Raw genomic sequence first — 25,949 nt, forward strand, 5'->3', positions numbered from 1 at the left:
GTTGGTCCAAGTGGTAAGTAGCTTGGTCACTTTAAGCAAGGTTCTGGTATCGAAACTTTGTAGATGCAAAAAATCTCTGCTGGGAGACTCACCCACCACAGCCAGGTGTGCGACCCGGATCGAACACCGGATTAGTCAAGACAAAGCCTTGAAAACCGGGGTTGGCAACCAAAAAAAAATAAAAATAAATATTGTTCCATTATTTTGTAATCTTTTGCAATTCTAATTTATTCAAATTCTTTTTCCCAATATGAAACTCTGCTTGGGTTTAAATTTTGTGGATCCCAATTGCCCATAATATTTTCGATTAATACAAACTTCTCTCAATAATAATAATGGTTCCATCATATAATAGATACTATGCCTATTTCTAACACAATGCAAATTTTTTTGTACTTGAAAACAAATTAATTGCTGACTACACAATTAAAGATTTACAACACATCTAAAAGAGTATACAAATTTTTTTAAGGAAGAAAAAGCACGTATCAATTTGTAAATTAAAAATAATTTGATAAAAAAGAAATGGTAAAAGTAAAAGAAACAAATTGTCCCAATAAGACCCAAATACAACATTTGAATTCATCAATGTCGTGGTTTCATATATGGTATGCATTCACAGCTTGTTGATGACTAAAATTTTATATTGATCCTGCAATGAAACAATCAATGTGTAAGTTCAATTAGTATGAATTCAATCCTTTAGTGCATTGCAAAATATATATATTAACTCCCTTTAAGCTATGGGAAAATAAGCTTTAGTTTAATATCTGTGTCACATATATATGATTAACAAAGTTCAAAAATGGTTTTTAACCTTTTAGGATTTTTTTTTTTGAAGTAGTAAGGTGAATTATTAGAGCAGGAGTTGCACAAGGTTGTTGAACAAGACTCACACAACCAAGAGATGACAAGTGGAGATCTACTCAATCCAAACGAGCCAACTTTCCATCATTCTACACTCATATAAAGTTTGACATAGGACCTATTCATATATTGTTGACAAGTCATATGCGAATGTGAGAACATAAAAGAATGACATGCCCGAATGAAGAGGATCTGAACTTGATTCCACCTCACCAAATTAGGCAAGACTCTGCAATCTAGAGAGTCAACCATACTATTGTGTTCCATGAGAATATATGAGTAAGTAACATTCAAATAATGATATGATCAGAGACTATCCTTCCATCCATGCATGGAACACAATAGTATGGTTGACAAAACATACTAAAACCTAAATAAGGGTTTTTAAAACCTATGATGATTGGTCAATTCTAAATATGGTTTGAGTGAATCTCAGTCTTAAAAAATCTATTACCAAAAAAGAAAAAAAAAATCCCAAAAGACCAACTCCTTTCCCAACTCATTACAATAGTTTCGGGTAGAAATAAAAGGAATTTTGGCATTATGAGTTTCTATTAATTTGGAATAGAGTCTTGCTCCCCTAAATGCAAGTTCAAGGTTGGAGTCAGGGTTTAACATGAGGAAGGCATACAATATACTGAACTTTTTTACCTATGATTTTTAACCTTAAAATTTTTGTCCAGTAAGACTAAGAAGGGATCGCCCAAGTCCCAACTTAGAATGTTGATGATTACTTATTTGAGAAAAAGAAATAAGTGGAACTCCAGTGGGTAGATTGTGGTTGTTGTTCCTAATATGTGATAGAAAGGCGTGAGAGGTGCACAGACCTCTACATTGACGGATAAAAGATCCAGACTCGAATTATTTTGCTATTCTATGTGCATATGTGGGGATCATGGCAGCACATTATAGAGTCAATTGGTGGTCATACAACCATATAGTCACTATAGAATTGGACATTCATGAATGAAAGGGAAGAGAACTGTGCCAATCTTGAGTCAAGCATGTTCAGTACCTAAGACAAGATCTTCAGTATGACTGCTTCACATCCAGACGGAACCCATTTGATTCCATCTCGATGACAAAAAGGCATAACAAGAACAGATGGAGCTAGATGGAGCTTTTACGCAATTAATGCACAGCATTGAGCTGCGTATCATAAAGATGGAATGGATGGTCAAGGGTGAAATATCGACCACCTAATTTGTATGCCTTTTTTTTCTTATTTTTTCAACCATACCTATCTGTAAACAAAAATGAAAAAATGCCAAATAAGCCATCGAAGATTTCAACCTCGACCGCTAGAGAGAGTTCGTGGCCATACACAGCTCAATGCTGCGCATTGAACCAGCAAGAATAATTGAGGCTAGTAATAAAATTCCTGCAACTCATTGCAGCAAAAAAAAAAAATTAAGAAGAAATCTCTTCCATTAAGAATGTTTAGAAGAAGCAAAAATGGTAGAATCTTACCATTTCAGTAAGTTGATGGAGCACTTCTTGTCGGCATGTGCATTCAACTGCTTCAACGAGACATCCTTGCACAGAATAGTCAGCTGCAACTTTCCCAACTTTAAGTTCTCCACACTTAACCCGAACTTAGTGTGGATCTCCACAGTAACCAACAAGCTCTCGCTTCGAAACTCTTTCACAAGCTTCGTCCCTTGTCCTTCGCTTATCAACGTCTTCTTCACCGGTGTCTTTAACTTCAACAGTCTCATATCTTCGCTCTCCTGAGTGAACCCTGGAGTTGTCGCTGAACCTAGATCGACGTCTTCGCCAATGTTCATCTCCACCTCAGTCTCACCGTAATAGAACGTTATCTTCTTGCTATTAGGGTTCTTCGCTTCAAGTCTCACCGATGTTTGCGTAATTAGGTAAGTTTCGTCTTTCTTCGCGGATACATTAAATCGAGGGAATTGGATCGACTGCAAGCGATAGATAGGGAGCTTCGGCTGGTACAAGAGATAGAAGATTGCGCCGCCGGCGGCGACGAGGAGGCAGAGAATTAGTAAGAAGATGAAGAGGTAGCAACAACAGCAGCAGCAGGAGCAGCTACGGCGTTTCTTTCTTCCGGTGTTGTACGCTGAAGGGAGAGGAGGCGGTTTCCGGTTTTGTGGCTTTGAAACCCCGTACATCGGAGCGTTGGGATCTCTGTAACCTGGTGGTCTTTGTAAAATCGGTGGCGGTGCTCCGGCCTTTCTATCCATGTTCGGATGCCACGCCGCCTCTCTGTTTCTCTCTTATCTCCTCCCGTGAATGTCGATTTCAAACTCTGAAAGCAGAGAAGTGAACTGAAAATCCTTCTCAACAAATTGTAATGAGATGTGAATTATGCATCAATTCGGAGATAAAGCATTGATTGAAACTGAAAAAGGAAATTCTAATGGAAGTGAAATGTGAATTAAAAGAAAGTCGAACCGAACGGATAGGCGATAGATGCAAACTAGTTCCTGATCACAGGAACCTTCTTCCGCCATGAAACTGCATGAGAAGGAGAAGAAAACACGAACCTAGCAAGAAATCAATGCGAGGTTCACATTCGCATCCTCTACCCCGAAAACCGAGCAGGAAATCGTAGAATTCATATAATCTTTGACGTCAATGGTGAGAATTGAATCTGGAATTAGCAGATTCTTGTGATCGCTTCGAATAGCGCTAGAATTCAGCAAAAATTGGATAGAAAATCTCGAGAAATACACAGAAATAGCAAAATCTATTCAACACCAGCTATTGAATAAGACCGCACGAGAAAAGAAAGAGAGCGAGAGTTCTGTTCCACTGGAAACTGGAGGATGTCCGAATGACAGGAGGGATTTGCCGCGAAATTCAAGCAGCGCTGATCTGTGGAGCCGACGTGGCAATTTTTTTTGACTTTTTTGTCCCCGGATGATCTGTCATGTGGAATTTTATTCTTTTCTGCTCCAATTTAACAGTCTGGAATCTAGACCATCTCTCCGCTCTTCGTGGCGTATTTTTTCTGTATTCATGTGGCGTGTTAGTCTCTGCTTTTGTCTATTTGGACGCTTGTGATGGAGAATGTGTATTTCGCATCTTTTGAAGCTTGCTTGTTGCAGCTTTATTTCTATAGTTTTATTGAGTTTGTCTATAGCATGTATTACAGCTTAGTCGAAGGTTTCAAATGTTTTTGTTTCTAGGTTTGTGTTTCCATGCTTTTATCTTTCGTTTTTTTTTTGTGTGTGTGTTCATGTATTTCTTTAAAGTTTAATGAATGAAGTGCCTTCTTAATAAAAAAAATTAAAAAAAAATTCATGACTAAGCATCATAAAATAAGATTAGAAGATTAGATATTCAATGTTTCAATTAACAAAAATTAGTTAGAACTGAATATGGGTTTAAAAAACTAACCAAAACAGTGATTTGTCATCGTCTTTAAACACATTAGCAAGATAGAAAGGTTGGGGCTCCAAGTAGAAAACGATGGTTGTCTAATATGTCAATACAGTTAGTATTACGGTTAAAAATGTCAAAGGAGATGAAAAATCCCTATTTTTATTAATTTTATAAACCCAAATACCATTTTAACTAGTTTTTATTAATTGAAACATTGAATAACAATTTTTGTAAAGAAATACCTAAAAGTAGCTAATCATGTAATTTTTCCATCAAACAATTCAAGAGAAGACCCACAATAGATCCAACTTGAACCCCACATAATATGTGGTGGAAAAATACAGGAAGTAACGAGAAGATAATGCCCAGTCAGGTTGTGGTTCTCTCTCAGCCGTTGGATGTTCTTTGGTCCCTCGGGGCGTGGTGTAGGGATTCTAATTTAAGAGATATTAGTGCTGTCATTAGAGATGACTTCAGTCAGCTTATTTCAGTGTTTTCGTGTGGAATTTGTTGCTATCCTCCTCTGGTGGTAGAGGCTTTTGCTGTTCTGTAGGGTTCTCGTTGAGGCTTTGTGGAGATCGATTGCAGAGATTTGTTTGATCAGATTACTACTTTCTCCCATTAATACTAAGGTGGACCCAAAATTGCAGCTGCAAAAGAATCTTTCAATTATGTTTGCCTTGGTTTATATTCCACAGCTAGCCATGGCATAAATGGACACCTTATCGAGGTTGGCTCTCTCGGTAGAAGTACCATTTGTTTGGCCTAATACCAATCCTTGGTTCGTTCCTGTATCTATGTAATTCAGAAACCAATGCTTATAGCAACTCTTCTGCTTCAATCTAATGGTTTATTTTTCATTAGTACACAACACAAAGACTAGGAACAAACAACACAATTTCTTCCCACAAAAAAGAGATTTCAGATGTGACTTGATAGAATAATTATCAATGTAATAGAACTATAGAAGACTTGAGTTTATTGGGTCACAAGATAAACTCAGCCAATTTCTAGCTTCTGATCAGATGCAGAATCTGGATCAGTCACAACCACTTCAGAGTTGCAGAGGTCGATCCGACCAGTCCGATTCTGATTTCTGAAACTGAGACCAACATATTACCCTGATATAACTTGGCATCAAGTTCAGAAAAACAATCTTATCATGTAAAGTAAAACAATAAACACCTAAGACATTTGGCTTAGAAAAAATTGAAATAAAAGGTACACATAACTGGATTTAAAAAGAAAGGGAATGGAGAACAAGGGGTGAGGGAATTAGAGACTATGAGGGAGAGAATAAACTCACTGCGGGAGGGAAGAGGATTCCATCCCAACAACTGCCTGTGATAGAGGGGGTGTTGAAGCGTCTGATTTTATTTCATCAGATGGGCGGTTTCCGGCGTCAACTCGTCGAATATCTTCTACCATTTTAACTACATCTGGCATTTTTGGTCTCTGCTCTGGCATCCTTACCACACATGCCATTGCTATCTGTAGCATTTCCACCATCTCTTCCTCTATGTTAGGGTATCTCATCAGCTCCACATCGAACACTTCTGCTGTCCACTCTTCCCGGACTACAGAATGGACCCACCGCACCAAGTGGACGATCTCATCACCACCAGTGGCATGAACAGGAGATTTCCCCGTGAGAAGCTCAAGCAACAGAACGCCAAAGCTATAGACATCAGAAGGCTGGGTTGCTTTCCGGGTGTCTATCACTTCTGGGGCTCGGTAACCTGCGGCACGAGAGATAGGTGGGGCGACCGGGCTCATCAGAGTTGAAAGACCAAGATCAGACACACAACCATAGTTTTGGGAGTTAAGAAAGACGTTGGAAGACTTTATGTTCCCGTGGACAAGCTTCCCGCCATTTTCAGTATGAACGCGAGCAATGCCTCTTGCGGCACCAATTGTGATTCTTAATCGAGTTTCCCAGTCTAACGGAATCCTGCCCTCGCCTCTTTTCCCTGCCAAATATGAACATGTTAGAGGATAATATTTTCTGTAAGAGATTAAATCTATTTAGAAATCAAAGATGGCAAATGGCAAAGTTTAGGACCCCTTCAATACTAGCATCATGTTCCTATACTTGGCATCAGTTTCTTTCCTAGACTACTATTAAAGAAAGATTTGGTTTATATGGATGCCTGCAGAAAAAGTAAGTGGAAAATATTATCATTTATCTCGAGTTTGAATAGTGGATATACCATATCAGAGTATACATTCTTTTGCGTTAGATTGTCAGATCAGTCACCTGAAAGTTCTACAAGAGAGTGCTGTAAATAACATTTTCCATGGCAAATGTGGAGACAACTGTAATTTCATCCTTAATAATGAATATACAAGGTAAATGTTTGGGAAACAACGTAGAGCAACCACAACATTTTCCCATACTCTTTCTTGACATACTAGCGAGAAATACTCATGTTTGGAGTGTTCTTTCATCCATTCAACCCTCCATAAGTAGTTAGGGAAAAGGAAACAAGAGTTTCTTTGAGAATATATCTCCTAAACCTTTCTTGACTGACAGAATTATGTTGATTAACTCTTGCAGATGCTCCCTGTCAATTACTGGCGTGTTGCATTTGAGACAACAAGATCTTGAGAATTCAGAAAGTTATGGCTCGTCCTTAATGCCTACACTTCCCACTCTCAAATTGATACCCTCAAATGTAGAGTAGCATCAAGAGGCAACTTTTTTTTATGGATATTCAACAGGGATTTCATGCTTTGGGTATGGGAGTTCCTTTTCCTGTTATTAGATAAGTACCACATATCTCTGAAATGTTCCTCTTTCAGATGAAATAGGATGCATGACTCTGTTAGGAAGAGGAAAAAAAAAAGAAATAAGATGCATGACTGTTCTCCATAGTGGTTGATCTACTGTTGTATGGATCGACAAACTTACGTGAAATGGATTCCTTGAATGCCTAGTATATTACAAGGTAAGTATTTCTTCTCCTCCTTTCTCTCTTTTTTTTTTCCAACGTGCTACTTTCTAGTTTTGTTACAGTAATTCTTGAAGCAAAGAAACAGTTCTTTCACCATTAATCTACATAAAACTCCTTTCACAATACACTGGTCTAACTGCCCACATCAACTCACAGCTTCATCAACCATCAAACTAGTCCCAATTTTTCTCTGGAACTTTATATTTCATCTTTCATCCATGCTGTTAACAGCCAAAACAACAAACTTTCTATCTCTGGCTCCAATCAAGGCTAAGGGCTAGTTGGGACTTAAACCCTAGTTCTTCGAGGCAGTTTCATTTTAGAACCCTAGTTCTACATAGTCATAGCATAAAACAACAAGTGGGATTCTTAGAATGTATCTGTCTCTACAGAATTTATTTATTTTCCTCCTTTTTATTGTTTTTGCGTATATGTGTCTGTTTGCTTCTTTATGTGTTTGTTCAGACTCATGATACAATAAAGGATATCAAAGATGAAAAAAAATGAAGTTTCTTGGACATTTTCAACTGCTAAATAATGGAAGAACTTTGCCACCAAAAAAGAAAAAATCTTAGTTTGTAACAAATCAATGCTCAATATTTGCTAATAAGAGTTGCAGGAGGAGGGGAAAATGCTTGCCCTTCTGCCAAAGGTAGGACCAAGACAAAAATAAATTGCCTGAGCGTTGGTCAGACCCAATAAAAGTGTTTTACACATTAGAATAATACACTTTCTCGACTTTGATGAAGACAAACCTTAAAGTATCTTCTATGCTTAAAAGGGATTGAGGACATTGTAGAAACCATGATTTTGGTTCCAAATCTAACTTGAGGTCTTGCTTTAAGTCTGCAATTTTACTGGCCTAGCTAATATATATATATTTTAGGTGTATGCCTAGAGGACACTAGCAACCTAAATTCCCAGATGTTTTCATTTCTTTCTAGTAGAGAGCAAGGATCACGAGAGTGATTCACCTGTCAACAGCATTTCTATGGATGTTCAACAGGGATCTAATGCTTTGGGCATGGAAGTTCCTTATCCCGTTATTAGATAAGTACCACATATCTCTGAAATGTTCCTCTTTCAGATGAAATAGGATGCATGACTCTGTTAGGGGGAAAACAAAGAAATAGGATGCATGACTGTTCTCCGTAGTGGTTGATCCACTGTTGTATGGATCGACAAACTTACGTGGACTGGATTCCTTGAATGCCTAGTATATTATAAGGTAAGTATTTCTTCTCCTCCTTTTTCTCTCTCTTTTTCTACTTTCTAGTTTAATTACAGTAATTCTTGAAGCAAAGAAACAGTTCTTTCACATTAATCTACACAAAAGTATAGAAATCCTTTCACAATACACTGGTCTAACTGCCCATATCAACTCACAGCTTCATCAAACTAGTCCCAATTTTTCTCTGGAACTTTATATTCCATTTTTCATCCATGCTGTTAACAGCCAAAACAACAAACTTTCCATCTCTGGCTCCAATCAAGGCTGACGGCTAGTTGGGACTTAAACCCCAGTTCTTGGAGGCAGTTTCATTTTAGAACCCTAGTTCTACATAGTCATAGCATAAAACAACAAGTGGGATTCTTAGAATGTATCTGCTTCTACAGGATTTTTCCCCTCCTTTTTATTGTTTTTGCATATTTGTGTGTCTTGCTTCTTTATGTGTCTGTTATGACTCATGATACAATAAAGGATATCAAAGATCAAAAGAATGAAGTTTCTTGGACATTTTCAACTGCTAGGTTTAATGGAAGAACTTTGCCAAAAAAAAAAATCTTAGTTTGTAACAAATATGGTCGATATTTGCTAATAAGAGTTGCAGGAGGGGAAAATGCTTGCCCTTCTGCCAAAGGTAGGACTAAGACAAAAATAAATTGCTTGAACTTTGGTCAGACCCAATAAAAGTGTTTTACATTAGATTAGTACACTTTCTCAACTTTGATGAAGACAAACCTTAAAGTATCTTCTATGCTTAAAAGGGATTGAGGACATTGTAGAAACCATGATTTTGGTTCCAAATCTTACTTGAGGTCTTGCTTCAAGTTCTTTCTGCAATTTTACTGGCCTAGCTAATATAAATTTTTTTTTTTTTTTTTAGGTGTATGCCTAGCTAGATGACACTAGCAACCTAAATTCCCAGATATTTTCATTTCTTTCTAGTAGAGAGGAAGGGTCAGGAGAGTGATTCACCTGTCAACAGCATTTCTATAGCAAAATGGAGCAGTGTCTGGTGCAGGACAACCTTAAGCAGGGAAGAAGCAGAAAGAAATAGAGTAAGATCGACAGTATATCATTTCACCTCTGATCAAGTTTCACCTACTTTGACTGAGAACAACCAAAGGTTGGTCATGTAAACATTTGGATCAAAAGTCTAGAAGACTGAACATGACAATCATCCATGTAAGATATCTCCAATTCATCCACCTACAAGCACAATCGGTAATAATCACGCATAATTTCTATTATCGTACAGTCTATGACAACCACTAACACCTAGAAGGCACCTATCGGCTTGGGTTTCAGCAAATGCTGGAGGGTACCCGCCATGTTAAGTATGGATCAGGCATATCCAAATTATTCACCTTGAAGAGACTCTCTGCACAGTTTGTCTAAATGTCAACAGCAAACTTGGGGAATATTCTGATGTCAACTACATGCTCGAATAACCAACTTAGGGATTCTATAAAGGGGAAAAAACATATATTTATCATGAAAAATGAAAACGAACATATTAGGATTTCACGTTACAGATTGGAGCTAAACCTCGACACAAGCATTTGAGATAAAGATAACTCTATAAAAGATAATAGACTAGTTCAAATCAATCCTCATTTCAGCCATCTGCTTCAAATGTCGACAAACAATAGAATTTCTTCTATCAATACCCATAAAAATTGAACCTCAATAACCGGAAAACTAAAGTTAGGACACCATGAAAATAAAGGTGAAGATAGAACTCAATGTGCAATAGCAGTGCATGCAGCCAGATATCTATTTACTTGAGGAACTGAAAGAAAAAATTTGAAAGCCATGAGGATAATTAGCAAAGCAGCATACCGTGTAACATGGCAGAGACGCTCCCCTGATGGTAGTAGTCATAGACCATGAGTTTCTCTTCCTTGGAATAGTAATAGGCCCTGATGTCAACCACATTCTCATGCTTAATACTCCCAACCAAGTCCATCTGCTGCTCAAACTCCCGCTTCCCTACAGTAACCTCCTTCAACCTCTTCACGACCACTGTGGTTGCATCTTCCAGAGTCGCCTTATATGCTGTACCGAACGTTCCTTTCCCAAGCACCTCAGCAGAAGCCCTCAACAAATCCTCCAGGTCAAATGCATAATTACAACCCTCGAAGAAAACCAATCTGTTATTTCCATCATGGCTACCTGGAGCAGCTTTTTCTGGTGAACTTGTGCCCTTCTGTACCTTCCCAACAAAACTATTCTTGCTTTTCCTTTGCGAGCAGCAAACAATTAGTACAAAAGCAAAAATCAGAAACCCCAAAACGCATCCGCCTACTATAATACCAAGTAACGCGGATTCACTTAGCTTAGAACTACTTGGAGAAGATTGAGGAGAAGGAGGTGCACCAACAGGGAGAAGGGGAGTATTTGTGAAAGAGATATTGTTACCCAGAAAAGCCGAATTGGGAAACCTCCGAAGAGACATTGGGACATTTCCAGTCAGAGTATTGTTTGCAAGGTCTAATTGTTGCAGACTGGGGAGATTTAGAGCAGGGATTTCACCAGAAAGCGAGTTATTTGCGAGATCTAGAGCAGTGAGCTGAGTCAAATTCGAAATAGAATAAGGTATACTGCCGTTGAAGGCGTTGTGGGAGAGATTAAGGATAGTAAGATTTTTCCAAGCTGAGAAATCTGAGGGCAAAGGACCCGAGAAGTGGTTGAACTGAAGATACAGGAATGATAGCTTTGTGAGGTTGTAGAAATCTGAAGAGAAGGGGCCAGAGAATGCGTTGGATCTGAGGCTTAAGGTTTGAAGCGCCGTAAGGCGACTGAGAGTGTTAGGCGGAATCCGACCTTGAAATCCAACTCCAGGCAATCGAAGAGCTATAACTCGAGAGTTATCAGGACTGCAAGTGACTCCGATCCAATCGCTGCAAACAGGTAAGTTAACATTCCAGTTGAGGCTCCGAGAGTGCGGACAGTTGTTGATGAAATCCAGCAAAGCTCGTTTATCCTCATCCAGACTGGGTGCTGCGTTAGAAAGAAGCGACACAAACAAGAAAATTACAGAGAAAATGAACACGGCGTCCATTTCCTCTGTCGGAGTTAAGGATGGAGTAACCTGAGCAGAGAGCCCCGTCAAAGAACGAGCTGGTTCTTTGAAACTTGGCCAAGATTCAAGTGACTTCCCCGCACAAGTAAGTAGTCTCAGACGAAAAAGAAGAAAATGCAGAAACAATCAAACCTTTACACTTCAGCCATTAAAAGCTGAGCCTGTTCAAAAAAAAAAAATTCCTCCACTAAAATGATGGTATCCTCAGACTTTAACTCGGCCGTCGGTCAAAAAGATACTCCTTTAGTTGAGTTTCCTTTTGCTCGGTAGCTTTCTTTTCCCCCTCTCGCTATCCAAATCTATCATTTGAGAAGAGACTTTTCAAGAGTTGAAAACTGGAACTGTTTGAGTTTCTTCTCAGACGGAAAGGCTCTGCTCTCCAAGGTCAGATTGAAATGACCAGCAAAGCAACAACTATAGCACAATGTAGACCAACCAAGGTTGTTGCAGAGACAGAGACTTATCAAACTCAAAATGGTGAAAACACGGCAGATATCTGACACATTCTCAGGAATCCAGAACAGTAACTTGAAACATACTTGACGAGTGATGACGACGGGTGTTTATCCCTTTTTGTTCTTCTCGTTGGCTCTTGCTTGCGAACGCAAACTTCCGATGCGAGATGATAAGAAGAGGATTGAGATCTTTAAAGGAAGCGATGGGAGGTTTGAGAAGCCAAAGTAAATAATAATTTTCCCGCATTCACTGGTGTACTGTTTATTGTCCGCTGGCTTCCATGTGCATGTGCACACACAGCGAAAAGCGGGGCCAAACAAAATCCTTAATAACAGTGATCAAAATCTCGCCATTAGAGCTCTTGGAAGTTGGAAACAAAGAACAATTTAGGGTTTTTACGTTAATCTAACTTCTCACTCCTTCTCTGCAACTGCTCTTTGAAACGGTACTTCAACACTACTCCGTACAAATTTTCTTATATTTGTCTGTAAAATAATTAATCTGGAGACGTTGCCAGCCGAACCAGACTTAAATGGTAACTAATAACTAATAAATTCAGTTATTAATTTCGATCGCCATCTTCTTTTCCCTCGATTTTAAGGATTTTAAGGATTTTAATGGTAAGGATGCGTGCGATGAACTCAATGACAAAACGGTGGGGGCAGCAAAGCTGTTAAAAAAAGCTGGGCCCACTAGTAGATTAGACCGGAGATGAACTATTAATGGCCAAACCATATTAAACCCTTTAATCAGGAACCAGATCGGCCCAACCAGCTGCTACCTTTTTAGTTAGGGGAGAGGTATGTGCTCCTCTGACACTTCTTCATCATATAATAAGGATGAGGTCTGTATAAGATTTACTGAGAGTTTCATCTCACCTTTCTCTGATAGGTATGTGATCCAAACTCAAAATTACAACGCATTTAACATATCCACGGAGTCTAGATCACTTCCCCCGTAAATGCATTTAAACCACACATTTTGTGTGTGAGCCACATTTGAAGCTAATAAAATAATATAACCAGTGAATCCCAAACAGGCTCCACACACAATGAATAGCTAACCACCGAGGGTGTCCCCAACTTACTCTCATGCAGTTTGATAGTTTTCATGTCTCAAGTTCGAATCTCTCTCTGTTTCTCGCATTGAGCAGTTATGTACTCTTTGACCTAACGATTTTTGTGGACTATATATCAAATTTCTGATAAAATTAGGTTGAGCGGGCCAGTGCTTGCGCTGATAGTTCAGAAAACTAATATTTTCATAGGTCAAATTCAAAATTCCAAACATTGTGTAGCAGAGGGTGCAAGGTCGCCATTAGTGCATGATCTTTATTGTCTCTTTATAAACCTTTAATTACTGTCTTGGTGGGACCAATTAGATACATCGAGGACCATCGGGTTGAACCATGATAGGGTGGTCCTCATGAATTCAATCTGGTGGGGGTGGGGTGGGGCCCTCCAGCGCAAATCAGCATATCTTTGGATTCTGATTAGAAAAGCTTAAGTTGGCGTTTTCTCCTGGATTTATATGGCTTGTCTTGTCGTTGTTGGTCTTGCATAGCTGGAAGGAAGCGTGGAAGATTGGGAGAAGACACACACAACACAACGGTCGAGGCTTCCAAAGGTAAAAAAAGTTAAAGTGAATCTCGATATCACACTTTGTGAGAGAAAGAAGTCAAAGGGTTAATTTGAAGTAGGAGAGGGAGTGAGTGATATGGTGGGACCTGAGGTTTGTTAAAAAGTTGATTAGTGGTCAACTCTAGGCCAAAATGCGCGGTCAACTCCCTCGGAGAGAACCCCAAACAAAAAGGCCCGGTGAAAATATTTTTGAAAAATCAAAAACTAATAGAATCTAAGACCTGACAGTGGTCATTCCCAAAATATCAAACTAGTAGAATTAAGACCTCTTTTTCTTTTCTTTTCTTTTTTCCTTTTTTTTGTTTTTCAATGAAAAGACCTACTACCTATTTGATAATAATTGTTTACAACAACCTCCCTTAAAATCGAAATCTCACAAAGGCCCCTCCACATTTGACATTATTGAGTTTTTGTAAGTTTTAACTTTAATTTAACAATTTTACCCTCATTTCGGAGTAAATTTATATAAAATCTTAAAAAGCTTTTATACGAGCCCCCCCTTCCAAAATCTACATCTTAGAAAGCTCCCCTCCACACTTCACCATATTATCCCAAATTATATGACTAGAATTTTTCTCAAATTAAAAGAACTCTTGCATAATTATTTTATCACTCTATTGCCGATGTGGTTATATTAACAAATTAATTTGACTTTAATTAATAGTGTGAAAGGTGAAGGTGTGTGTTGTAAGGCTTTGATCTTAGAGGAGGTGTGCCATATTTTCAATGGAAATGAAGGGACTCATATAAAAAAATTCTTACAAATATTATTTAGGATGTCAAATAAATTTATCAAGTGAAGATAAAATTGTAAAAGCAAATTTAAAGCAAAAGAAAACTTAACAATGTTAAATAGAAATAGGTCTAGAAGGAAAAAATTCAAATAATTGAAAAGAGAGGAGAGCAATTTAAACAAAGAAAAAAGGGACAAAAGGCAGGCATTAATGTTTCACCCATGAACTAGTCTTTTTCCTTTTTCCTTTCCCTTTTTTTTTTTTTTTTTTTTTTTTTTTGGGCAGGGGTGGGGGTGGGGGTGGGGCAGATTAGCCCAAAAATCGTTTGATAAAAATTATTTTATCTTTAGTGAGTTTTACAACATAAATTTGAATTTTTGAAAATTTCTGCCTCTAAAAATACTTTTGATACTTTGTTTTTGGAAATAAAAGTTGAACCCAATGATTTAAGTGAAACATTTTTAGAGTTGGGTATTCATAGAACTTAACCATACTAAAACTCTTTTATATTGCTAAACTCTTTTTTTTTTTTTTTGGTTGCCAACCCCGGTTCCAAGGCTTTGCCCTGACTAATCCGGTGTTCGACCCTAGGTCGCACACCTGACTGTTGGGTGAGTCTCCCAACGGAGATTTTTTGCATCCACAAGGTTTCGATACCGAAACCTTGCTTACGCGGACCAAGTTGCTTACCACTTGGACCAACCCCGGTTGGTTAAACTCTTTAATTTGTTGCTTCTTCAATCCTAAAACAAAGAATTGTTTAGTTCTTTATTTTTTTCTCTCTCCAATAATCAAAATCTTTTTTCATCTTGTCTATCTCTGATGAAACCCTAATCCCTCTGGTCTTTGCAAAATATGTCATTTTTCATCTTTTCCATCTTTAGTCATTGCGATAACATACCTATTGATATTATTTTTACTGCCGAAAGCAAGTCCTATCAAATACCTATATAAATGTATCTACTTCAACAAGCACCCAAAATTGTTTTTATTGTTCCCAAAATAGAAGCACTTGGTGGATTATCAAACAGATCCCTAATTACCAACATCATGCATACCTTGACTAAATTCTCCGGAATAATTTGATGGTTTCATAAATATACAATAAGTCTACCTCAATGGGCCCAAGAAAATTCAAACGTTTTTTCATTTTGTCTTAAAACTTGTGAGAATTTAAATAATATAAATTGATTTTTTTTTTTTTTGGGGCCGAAAATATAAATTGATTATTGAATGATATAACATACCCAAGAAAATTTTTAATGCTTCCAGCGTGCAGAGACCATTATTTTTATGAATAGTAGATCTCTCAAGATCTGGGAGGGCTTTCCAATACTTTATTCCCATCAACCCTCAAATATTGCCTTTTCTGGGTTAACTAATCATTCATTCATGTGACATGTACTCTTTATTTTGGATGACCATAACAAAATGGTATAATCGACATGATGATCAGTTCAATGACTCCAAAACTATCTCTTCTTCTTTTGTAAGGTTTCTCCTTCAGTGGGTATCCTTCAATGGTGCACAATTGAGGCATTGGTGGTTTGAAGTGGAAAGCAGATGCACAAGTGCTAGATGCTAGTGGGCTGATAGCAGAAATGTCCTTCCATTTGGGTGGAATTGCAGATAAGGGTCATGTTCTTAGCCTCAATTTGCAGGGATAAAGCTTAAGGTCGAGTGATGATGATGATGGAAAGAAGAAGAATAAAATGTAGAAATGTAATTGATAATATGATGCAATGAGGAGTGAAAATCAACACTACCAATTTAAGGCCTTGCTTCACCTGCCACCATTTTCACTAGCAATTTATTTGATCAATCTCTTGACTGCAAGGTAGTCCTCTTCACTGAAGATCAATATGCAGCATGTCCTTAATGCAATTGCTGGACTGTTCAGGTTGAAGATCATGGTCCTGATCTGCTGCAACACGAATACAGAAGGACTGCGTAGGAGTAATAAATTATGAAATCCAAGTAACAGGACAATGGAAGAAGCTAAAGAAACAAGCATTCACATGATTCTGTTGGTATGCAAAAGTCAGTATTTCAGATCTTACTTTAATGCAATGACATTGTTATCTTCAACCTATTGTCATAAAGGCCAGCATTCTCATATGTGCACATCTCTGAATAATCAAATGGAGGTACGAAAAAAGAATTTAAGAACAGACAAGAAAAGGCAACCATGCCCACAGGCAAATGAAATAATCAAAATGATAAGTAAACTTGTGCTAATTGCAGGAGGTATTCCAATAAAGATGGAAAGCATCAGCAGAATACCACTTCCCTTCATCAGTTAGCTTGTTGGAGACAAGTTGAAGCAAAATATATTGAAATAGCTAAAGTTTTATTGCTATTCATAAGCTCGTAGGCTGGTCGTTTGAGTTGGCAGAACATGTTTGAAGTCAGAATCATATGGATGCTGTCCTCATGTAAATCGAAGAATACAAAAAGAGAGGAACAGGGGTAAAACTGCATACATTTGACCCTCCTCACACCCTGCTACGTACAGGAACCTGGCAGTAAAGGAGTTCACTGCATTAACAGGATTAAGGCAAGCACTTGACAAAAACTTAATTAGTCTTGGGCAAGTTTTGATGCAATACCTGACTAATCTTAGGGATTATAGAGTCAGCTAACATTTCAGTGAGCATCAGTAACAGAAGTAAGAACAATGATATGTGTGTGTGTGTGAGAGAGAGAGAGAGAGAGAGAGAGATTTGAGTTTTGTTTCCAAATACTTACATTTGCAACAGCTAACAAATAGCCTTAAATCAAATATGCAATTGAAATCTTACTTTTTCTCCACAACCAACCCCTTATCCTCCCTCTCAAAAGGGGAAAGGAAAGTATACTAGTTATAAAGAAGCAGTCAACCATAAACCTCTCAAATTATCTCTGCCAGCTGCAGCAAGGACTCCATGGACAAGTAACAAAGATGTCTGGAGGGTAAATGACTATAGAAATTTCAAGAAAAGAAAGAATGGGGACTGAGAATCACTTTCAAACAACACTTTGAAATTGACCAATAGGATAGCCAGTGATTATTCATCAAAAAAATAACCGAAAAGATCCCAATTGTATTTGCTTTATCTACAGCACCAAACTACATGAATCTCACAGCTCAAAAATAAATAGATAAGGAGGATCAAAGGATGATCAACGGAAATGTGATGAACGCATAAAAGGCCTCCTAGGCATGTAACTTCTTAATCCTGTCCTAAAGGTAAACCCATGGGACTAGCTGAAATTAAAATCTAAAGGCAGATAAGCCAAGAATCCACACCTACTACATAGATAGCTTCATAAAAATGAGAGATAAACAGAAAGCATTCACCAAGGACTAAATTCCATTAAACTACTAGTTACCGACCATCAGCAGAGGTGAAGGATTCTGCGAAGCCAGTGGGCCTAGAGGGAATACTTCCCTTACTGTCATCAAGGCCTATATGACTGTTATCCTTACCTTCTCCATCTTGCCAGACTTTGACCATCTGAGTAAGGGGTAGACTATAATCAATGCCTGAATATTCCCCTGTGTCGTCATCAAATGGTTTCCATTTTTCAACTAATGGAGAAAGCACATTCACTGCGTGACCCATATCAGGCCGTTGGTTTGGCTCCCTTGCAGTGCAGTGCCCAGCTAGTTCAGCAATAATGGAAATGGTCTCAAATGTTTCTTCATTCACTTCAAGAGAAGGATCAATGGCAGCCATTAGTTTCTCTTTATTTGATTTGATATGCCAAAACCATGCAGCTAAGTATCTGGTCTCCTCAGAACGGTCCTCATCAAGTGCCATCAACCCAGTCAACAGTTCCATTAACACCACTCCGTAGCTGAAAACATCAGCCTTGGTAGTGATTTTCCCCGTTACTGCATAATTAGAAGATGTAAATTGGAATTAGTAGGAACTAAATACACAGAACATGCATTATGAGCCAATGCTGCAATAAAGTTCTCACATGTAGGCCATAAAGAGGTGTCATCATAAAGACCAACCATCAAATAATGTTTTCTAATGTCATAGTAAACCCAAGAAATGAACAACTACAGGATTGTGTAGATGCAGCTTTGTTAAGTTGGTTTAAGTCAACACTTTACACTACAACAATGGGTTCACCCAGATAGGCAGGTGGTATAATGATTTACTCTCCAGTATAAATTTGCCAAGGATATTTCTCAGAGACTTTACTGTAGTAATACAATTCAAAGTACATCATATCCCATCATTCACCTTATCTCCCTTAAAAGGTTACACAAGATTGTCCAAATACCTAAGCACTTTGTCCAGTAATTACCAAGATAAATATCAATGGATATAATAAGATAGTATGCTGAATTAGCAGACTGCATAATTTTTCACATATTCTGAAAATAAAACTTTACCTATATTGAATTTGACAACAACAGATTGAAGGATATGTTGAATAATCCTTGAGAGACAATGAAAAGAAAACTAACTGCTTACCAGCATACTCAGGTGCCAAGTATCCAAAAGTCCCAGCAAGTCTGGTCACCACAGAATTCTTTCCATCAGGAGCCAGTTTCACCAAACCAAAATCAGAAACTTTTGCTCGATAGTCATCACCGAGGAGAATATTTGAAGATTTTAGATCTCTGTGTATGAAACTCTGGTGTGCAAGACTATGAAGATACTCCATCCCTCTAGCAACATCCAAAGCAATGTTCAGCCTTCTCTTCCAAGAAAGAGGCTCCAAGTCTAGACTCTTCCAGCGGAAAAGGTGTTTGCTCAATGCCCCTTGAGGCATGTACTCATAAACCAAAAGCCTCTCATTACCTTCAACAGAATACCCCAACAGAGACACCAGGTGCCGATGTCGGACTTTTGAAAGAACAGCAATTTCCGCCTGAAATTCGTCGAGGGCTTTTGTGCCAATGATGCCAACCTCCATCCTCTTAACTGCTATATTTGTACCATCATCCAGTTCACCCTTGTAAACTGCACCAAAACCACCACGTCCCAGCTCATTTTCGGGAGCAAAATTCTTGGTCACATTCCGAAGAACCTGAACAGATATGATCAGGCTTCCAGCCTCAATGACATGAGATTCTCCCATTCCACTACTGTTTCTACTCTGTGTACTGCTCTCTGTTATAGTAGATAAACCTCCATTTATGTTGTCAGACACAACAATTTTAACCATATCATCTGGATCAGATGGGTCTCTGGGCTGAACCACAAAGGAACTCGGAGCTTGGAGAGTGCGTTTTTTCTTCTTGCAGTAGCATATAGACAAAGGGAGTATTAGAAGAGTCAAGAGAGCAAAACAAGCAACAGGGGCTAAAATTACAAGCACTTTAGATGTTTTGGAACTTCTTGATCTAGATTCTTCTGATGTTGTTTCAGATGATGTAGAAGGAGCATGGTTCTGAATACCCGAATTAGACGGAGAAGATGTGTTGCTGGATGGAGAAGGCCGACTCCCTAATGGTGATGGTGATTGTGATGGTGATGGTGATGATGATGATGAGTTAGCTAGTGGGGGAGAAGGGTTGGTAGATGGAGAAGGCTGACTTGCCGATGAAGAGTTAGACTGCGAGGGAGAGGTCGCAGGGCTACTTGGATTTAATAAAGGATTACCGTCTAGAATGACCTTTACACTTGAACTGAACTTTGGTATTGGAGGGTTAATGTTGTTCCCACTAACATCCAACAACTTCAAATTCTTCAAATCAGTCCAGTTAGAAGGAATTGAACCAGTCAGACTGTTTGTCCCAAGCCTAATAGTGGTTAAAGAAGCCAGCTTTGCAACTGAAGGGCTAAGTGTTCCAGTAAGGTTATTTCTGGGCAAGTTTATGATAGAAACCTTGGAATTTGAATCACAAGTTATTCCTAACCATGCCTGACAAGGATTGTTATCCCTCCAAGAACTAGCCAGCTTTTTAGGGTAGTTCACATTGCCAAGGAAATCTAAAAGTGCTGAGACTTGAGGATCACAAGGTCTTCCAGGAACAGATTGACAAAATGAGTTTGGCAGGTAAGATGTATTACCGGATTTCAACTCCGGAATCGGACCCATCAGCATGTTGTTCTTCAAATCTAAGTTCTGTAGCGGCAAACTCGATAAGCTTTCCGGAATTAGACCCACAAGTTGGTTATCATTGAGTCTGAGATCCCTCAAAGATGCCAAGTCTCCAATATTGGTCGGAATTGGCCCGGTGAATCTGTTCCCGTGTAGCCATAACAGCGTGAGCGACACCATGGACGCAATTACATCTATTGGACCAGACAATTTGCTTCCAGTCTGGTCATTAAGCCATAAAATCTGCAATGTTGACTGGCTAAAAGTTTCAGGAATTCCACCAGAGAGTTTGTTATAGGACAACATCAAGACTGTAAGAGACGACATATTCCCTAAGAAATCAGGAATTGGGCCGATCAAATTGCATTGCATTGCAGTCAGATTAGCCAGCTGAGCTGAACTACCCAGCGAATCAGGAATCGACCAACCATCAGTGGCATTCAAAGGATTGCTATCCAAAGCCAGGACTTCTAGACTGGTGAGGCCATCGAAGAAATCAGAAGGTATGGTATCGAATTGATTATAATCCAGAAAAGCATACCTCAATTCCGAAAGACCACTGAAAGATGGCAAAGCCCCACTGAAACTGTTCCACTGAAGCCCCAAATTGTACAGCTTCTGGAGCTGGTTGAAGTTGGGAGGTAAAGTTCCTTTCAAACCCAAGTTAGCTACCTGAATTTGTGTTACCCTATCACCAGAACAGAAGACATGGGGCCAGCGATCACCACAGGGATCACTTCCACTGGAAGGCCATTTTAGGAGCTCTGGATTATCCAACCCTTGTCTAAAACTATCTAGAATTTTGAAATCCCCAGGATCAGTTGCACAAAACACTGGTGAAACAGAGCAGAGCACCACCATGAAAACCAGAAGCAGCTTCTTCTTACTTGTTCCCATGGCCACTAGGGTACTCACCCAGCAGAAATCCCACCTTACAACAATCAAATCAAAACTACTCTGAAATAAAAGCAGAGCAGCATCGTGAAACCCAGAACCACCTTCTCCTTGCTTGTTTCCATGGCTACTAGGGTCCTTCCCAGCGGAAACTCCACCTTACACAATCAAAACTACTGAAAACCATCCAGCATACAAACTAGAAAGAAAACCCAATTGAAGACTAAACATGAAAATGTACTCCAGGCCCCAATCTACCCTTCCAACTATCAACTTAAAAATAAAAAACCCAGATCCCTGAACCCCTAGAAAGAAGCAGGAAACCCAAGAAAAGATATTGCAGACCCTGCAGTCACATAAAGCAGGACCTCATAAGAAGATCCTGAAACTCGAAGAAAATCTAGACCAGAAATTTTTTTCTGGTTCCATAAAATTTTTCAAGAGATCCTTTACTAACAATTTGGACTAGTTATCCTTCCAGAACATGCAACAGGGGACGTGTCCACCACAGTCCACATATACAGAATTACGGATCAAATCAGACAACACACTCGTTAACAGATCATCCATTATACCAGTCGACATTATTTTTTAGGAAAAAGAAGAGACAGAAGTGGACATTCATGACTTTCTGCCCAGGCCCGTTTCATGAATTCATGGACTGTTTACAGTTAAAGAATCAAAATTCTCTTGGAAACTTCAAAGCAAAAAGCATAGAAGACAAAATCATTTTGTCTAAATAACTACTGTAAAATTCTAAATGGATTTAACAAACCCATAAACAAAATCAAAAGTGTAGCATTTGGAACCATCACTTTTGGTTTATATTACCATACGATAGAGACAGGGTGCCAGGTGCCTCATAATTTGGAATTTTCATCACCCAATGCCATTATCCATCCATCTCTCCTGGCCTACAAGGAGCCAATCCCAACTTAGCTTAACCGACTAATGAAAATGCAAAAAGCAGAAAATTAAGTGTGCCAAGCAACTTATATTTAGGATAATTATTATAACTTAATATCTTCTTTTTTTTTGAAATTACTAATTCATCTTTAAGCTTTCTCTAAAATTAAGCAATATTAATTATCCTTTATATTATAGCTTAACTATTAATTGAGTCTTATTTTTTTATGAAGTTATTAATTATTATTGCCCCATCAGATGTTAAAAAATTATAATACAAGGAGCATTAGTAATTCTAACCAATGAACTAAGTAAATATATGTTTTTTTTATTTGTTTCTTTTTTCCTTTCAGTTTCTTCTGAATTAACAAAACAACAAACAAAGTTGACTTACTAAGAATGGAGAGAGCTTCATGAAAAGGGAAATGGTGTTTGGGTTCAAATAGGAAAAGAAGATCAGAATTCAGAATAACTGAAAGACTTTTTTTTTTTTTTTTTTTTTGGTAGAAATCCATTTATTGAAGGGATGGGCACAAGGCCTCACAGGAACAGGCTTCCTGGAGCCAAGTAGTGGATAACGGCCAAACAGTCTCACCCTCAATAGACCGGGCCTCCTGGGCTAGAGAGTTTGCCACAGAGTTGGCCTCTCTAGGAATAAACTCAAAAACAACAGACATCTCAGGGGGGGAAAGCAACCTAATATCCTCTAGCACCACCCCCGTGGGCAGGCGTAAGGGGACCCGCTATTTAGGTGATTTACAACAGATTACAATCAGATTCGATGATGAGATACTGTAGACCTCTTTGCTCCCCTCCATTATAGCCGCACGGATCGCAAGCGCTCTCCCACCGCCACTCGAAACCCCACCCTCGAGACACAGCTCCTAAAGGAGAACCTTCGGAGTTTCGATTATAAAACCAATGCCGAATTGCCATTCAAATCTAAAGAAGCATCTACATTGATCTTAAACCATGGTTGAGATGGTGCCCTCCACCTAACTTTCCACGAACACTAGTCTCATTGATAACCCCTCCGTGCGCTGTCCTCAAATTCCTTGGTATGTTGACCTCATCAAATTCCTTAAAAGCTTTCACGGCATAGTCAATCACATCAGCGGGCTCCATGTGTTATTATTAAACCCGCTTTCATTTCTAGCTCTCCAGAGATACCAGGCCATAAAGCACATTTGTCCAACCACCTTCCTTCTAACCGCCTGGTTAGCCGCTCCAACCGAGGGTTGTTAAACAACCACCCGCAAAGGAATTATCTTCATTTTGAGGCACTCTAAATGATAGGTCACAACCAAACCATCTGCTCCAGCAAAGGGGCATCCCATAAGTATGTGATCAATGGTTTCCATCTCCTTGCCACATCTATGACAGCTAGGATCCAAATTGAATTTCTCCTATGACATGCTTCTCCGAAGCCACCCCATCAGACAAGCTTTATACAGAAAGATCTAATTTTTGGAAGAGTATATGTAGACCATATTACCTTCCATGTTTTTTGGTGTTGATGTCCACCGCAAGTTCTTGATGATGATGGTTGAGCTTCTAAAGATTCCAGTCTTGAGTAGCTAGTAAAGAATAAGCCGACTTAACCGAGAATATCCCTCTTGTCCGCCCCCAAATCCACTTGTCATCCCGAGGAGTCATAGGAATTGCAATTTTAAAGATTTCTTTTGCAATACTTTGAGGAAATTTTCATTGATTACCTCTATATTCCAAACGCCTTCCCTAGTCATCAAACTGCCACCACATCAATACCTTCCACACGAGCAATTGATACTGGGACTTTGAAGTTTTTGACCGTAGGAATCCATGGGTCTTCCCAAACCTTCACTTGCGCCCATTACCAACACACCATAAGAGACCTTTTAAGCACCTCACGGCCCACAGGATTGATCTCCATGCCCATGAAGGTCTATAACCACACTTTGCTTCTAAGAAGGAACTCGAAGGAAAGTATATGTTCTTAAGCATTGCGCCCATCCCGCATTGGGCTTTGAGTAGCTCCAAGCCGCTGCCAACATTGCTCTATTATGCTTATCCGATCTTTGAATCCCAACCCACCTTGGTGTTTTGGTAAGCATAACCTCTTCCAATTAATCCAATGAGTTTGTTTTTATCTCCTTGATTACCCCAAAATAATTGCGCCAACACCCGCTCTATGGTGAGCTTGGGAAGTCGAAGTGCATAGCGCATAATTTGCAATGGGGAAAGCGAGCCTGAGCAAGGTTCTTCCCGCTGAGATAGACATACCCAACCCGCAATCTAGCGCCACCCATCATTTAGCTCATGAAACACCTCCACTTTTGACACCCCAATGATTGGTGGAAGGCCCAAATATTTTGCAGGTCCATTGCCATAACTCATCTTCAAAATTTGAAAACCACCCTTGATTCTAGAAGGGGTATTCGGGCAAAGCACATTGAGGATTTCGATAATTCACCTTTGGCCACTTGCTTCCCGTATACCTCCAAAATTGCTTTCGATTTTGGGTGGCTAGTAGGTTGGCTTAGTAAACATGATAAGGTCATCAGCAAAACAAAGGTGGGATATCGGTAGCCCTCATTTCACCCCACCCATTCAGAGGCTATTTCCTCAGCTTCCCTAATCAACGCACTAAATGCTTGAGAGACAAGTACAAACATGGCCGGGGAAAGGGGATCCCCCGTCGAAGACCCCGCTGGTGAGATAATACATCTAATAGATCCATTTATAATGAGGGAATATTTCCGAAGTGATGCGCCCATAACAAGAGATGTAAATTCCGATTGAAAACGGCACACGGGCTAAGAAGCCATCCACCCGATCATAGGCACGCCATGTCGATCTTCACCGCCATATACATTTGTTTGCCCTTCTTCTTTTGCTTGATGTAGTGAAATAATTCGTGGGCCAAAATACATTCCGGATATATCCATCCGGAACAAATGCGGCGGATCAATGAGCCGGGAGTACTATTTTTAATCTAGATGCTAAAATTTTGTCACGACCTTAATTGAGACTCCACATAAGCTTATAGGTCTGAAATGGTCAACCTCTTCAGGATTTGTCTTCTTTGGAATAAGAGTAATCAAGGTGTCATTTGCACTATCTGGGAGAATACCTGTGGAGAAATATTCATAGACAAAAGTTATGAGCTCTGTTTTGATTAAGTCCCAAAAAGATTGGAAAAAGAGGGGAGGGAAGCCATCTACTCCAGGTGCTTTCAAAGCACCCATATCAAATAAAGCACTCCTAATTTCCTCTACCGAAGGAAGAGAACAAAGCACATCATTCTCAGCCTCATTGACTTTTGGTTGTACCACTTGGAGGACAGTATTCATAGCTTCACCATCACACCCATCTGCCTTCAATAGATCTTCATAGTGATGCTTGAACTCCTCATAGAATAACTGAAAGACTTAAATTATAATCCTTTTCTAGTAATGGTATTGGTAGTCTGGTAGACATGACATGAAAGGAGTTTTAATGCAGCATTAAGTTGTGGGTGAGTGTGTCAGAGCACAAGTGAAGGATGCCATGAGACCACGTTAACCTGTTCAAAACCCTAGAAACCACCATTAAATGCAGCGTTTATAAATGCACTTGGAGGCTGGAGCCTCAATTTTAATCCATTTTGTAGTAGTCATTTTTTTTGTTCTTTCTTTCTCCCTGCTGCCTGTCTTTAAGGATCGAAAATTATTATTTTTTGGGTAAATTATGAATTTTGGAGACTTAAAAAAACCTGTAAAATTGTTTTTGGTTTGGACTTAAAAGATGTAATCAATGAGATATTCTATT

General features: G+C 39.0%; 3 protein-coding genes across 4 annotated transcripts; all 3 read right to left on the minus strand.

Moving 5' to 3' along the window:
• Positions 1 to 308: 308 nt before the first annotated feature.
• Positions 309 to 4,260, minus strand: LOC149029787 (uncharacterized). Of its 2 annotated transcripts, none has more exons than XM_089142130.1 (3): positions 3,378 to 4,260; positions 2,338 to 3,139; positions 309 to 652 (listed from the first exon to the last, which is right to left on the minus strand). In XM_089142130.1, the coding sequence occupies exons 2-3, from the start codon at positions 3,072 to 3,074 to the stop codon at positions 634 to 636; spliced, it is 756 nt and encodes a 251-aa protein (XP_088998256.1). In that variant the 5' UTR covers positions 3,075 to 3,139; positions 3,378 to 4,260; the 3' UTR covers positions 309 to 633. The 2 variants fall into 2 exon arrangements, with proteins under 2 accessions (XP_088998256.1, XP_088998255.1); XM_089142129.1 differs by having other exon boundaries at positions 3,286 to 4,260.
• Positions 4,261 to 5,132: 872 nt separating this feature from the next.
• LOC149029788 (putative inactive receptor kinase At4g23740) lies at positions 5,133 to 12,404 on the minus strand. The gene is made up of 2 exons (XM_089142128.1): positions 10,240 to 12,404; positions 5,133 to 6,188 (listed from the first exon to the last, which is right to left on the minus strand). The coding sequence occupies exons 1-2, from the start codon at positions 11,459 to 11,461 to the stop codon at positions 5,521 to 5,523; spliced, it is 1,890 nt and encodes a 629-aa protein (XP_088998254.1). The 5' UTR covers positions 11,462 to 12,404; the 3' UTR covers positions 5,133 to 5,520.
• A 2,687-nt stretch (positions 12,405 to 15,091) lies between these two features.
• On the minus strand, positions 15,092 to 21,975 carry LOC149029789 (receptor protein kinase TMK1-like). The gene is made up of 2 exons (XM_089142131.1): positions 18,785 to 21,975; positions 15,092 to 18,189 (listed from the first exon to the last, which is right to left on the minus strand). The coding sequence occupies exons 1-2, from the start codon at positions 21,255 to 21,257 to the stop codon at positions 17,681 to 17,683; spliced, it is 2,982 nt and encodes a 993-aa protein (XP_088998257.1). The 5' UTR covers positions 21,258 to 21,975; the 3' UTR covers positions 15,092 to 17,680.
• Positions 21,976 to 25,949: the final 3,974 nt, after the last annotated feature.

The sequence above is a fragment of the Hakea prostrata genome, chromosome 1 (assembly GCF_041222555.1).
Source record: "Hakea prostrata isolate BN-2017 chromosome 1, UWA_Hpros_2, whole genome shotgun sequence".
NCBI lineage: Eukaryota > Viridiplantae > Streptophyta > Magnoliopsida > Proteales > Proteaceae > Hakea > Hakea prostrata.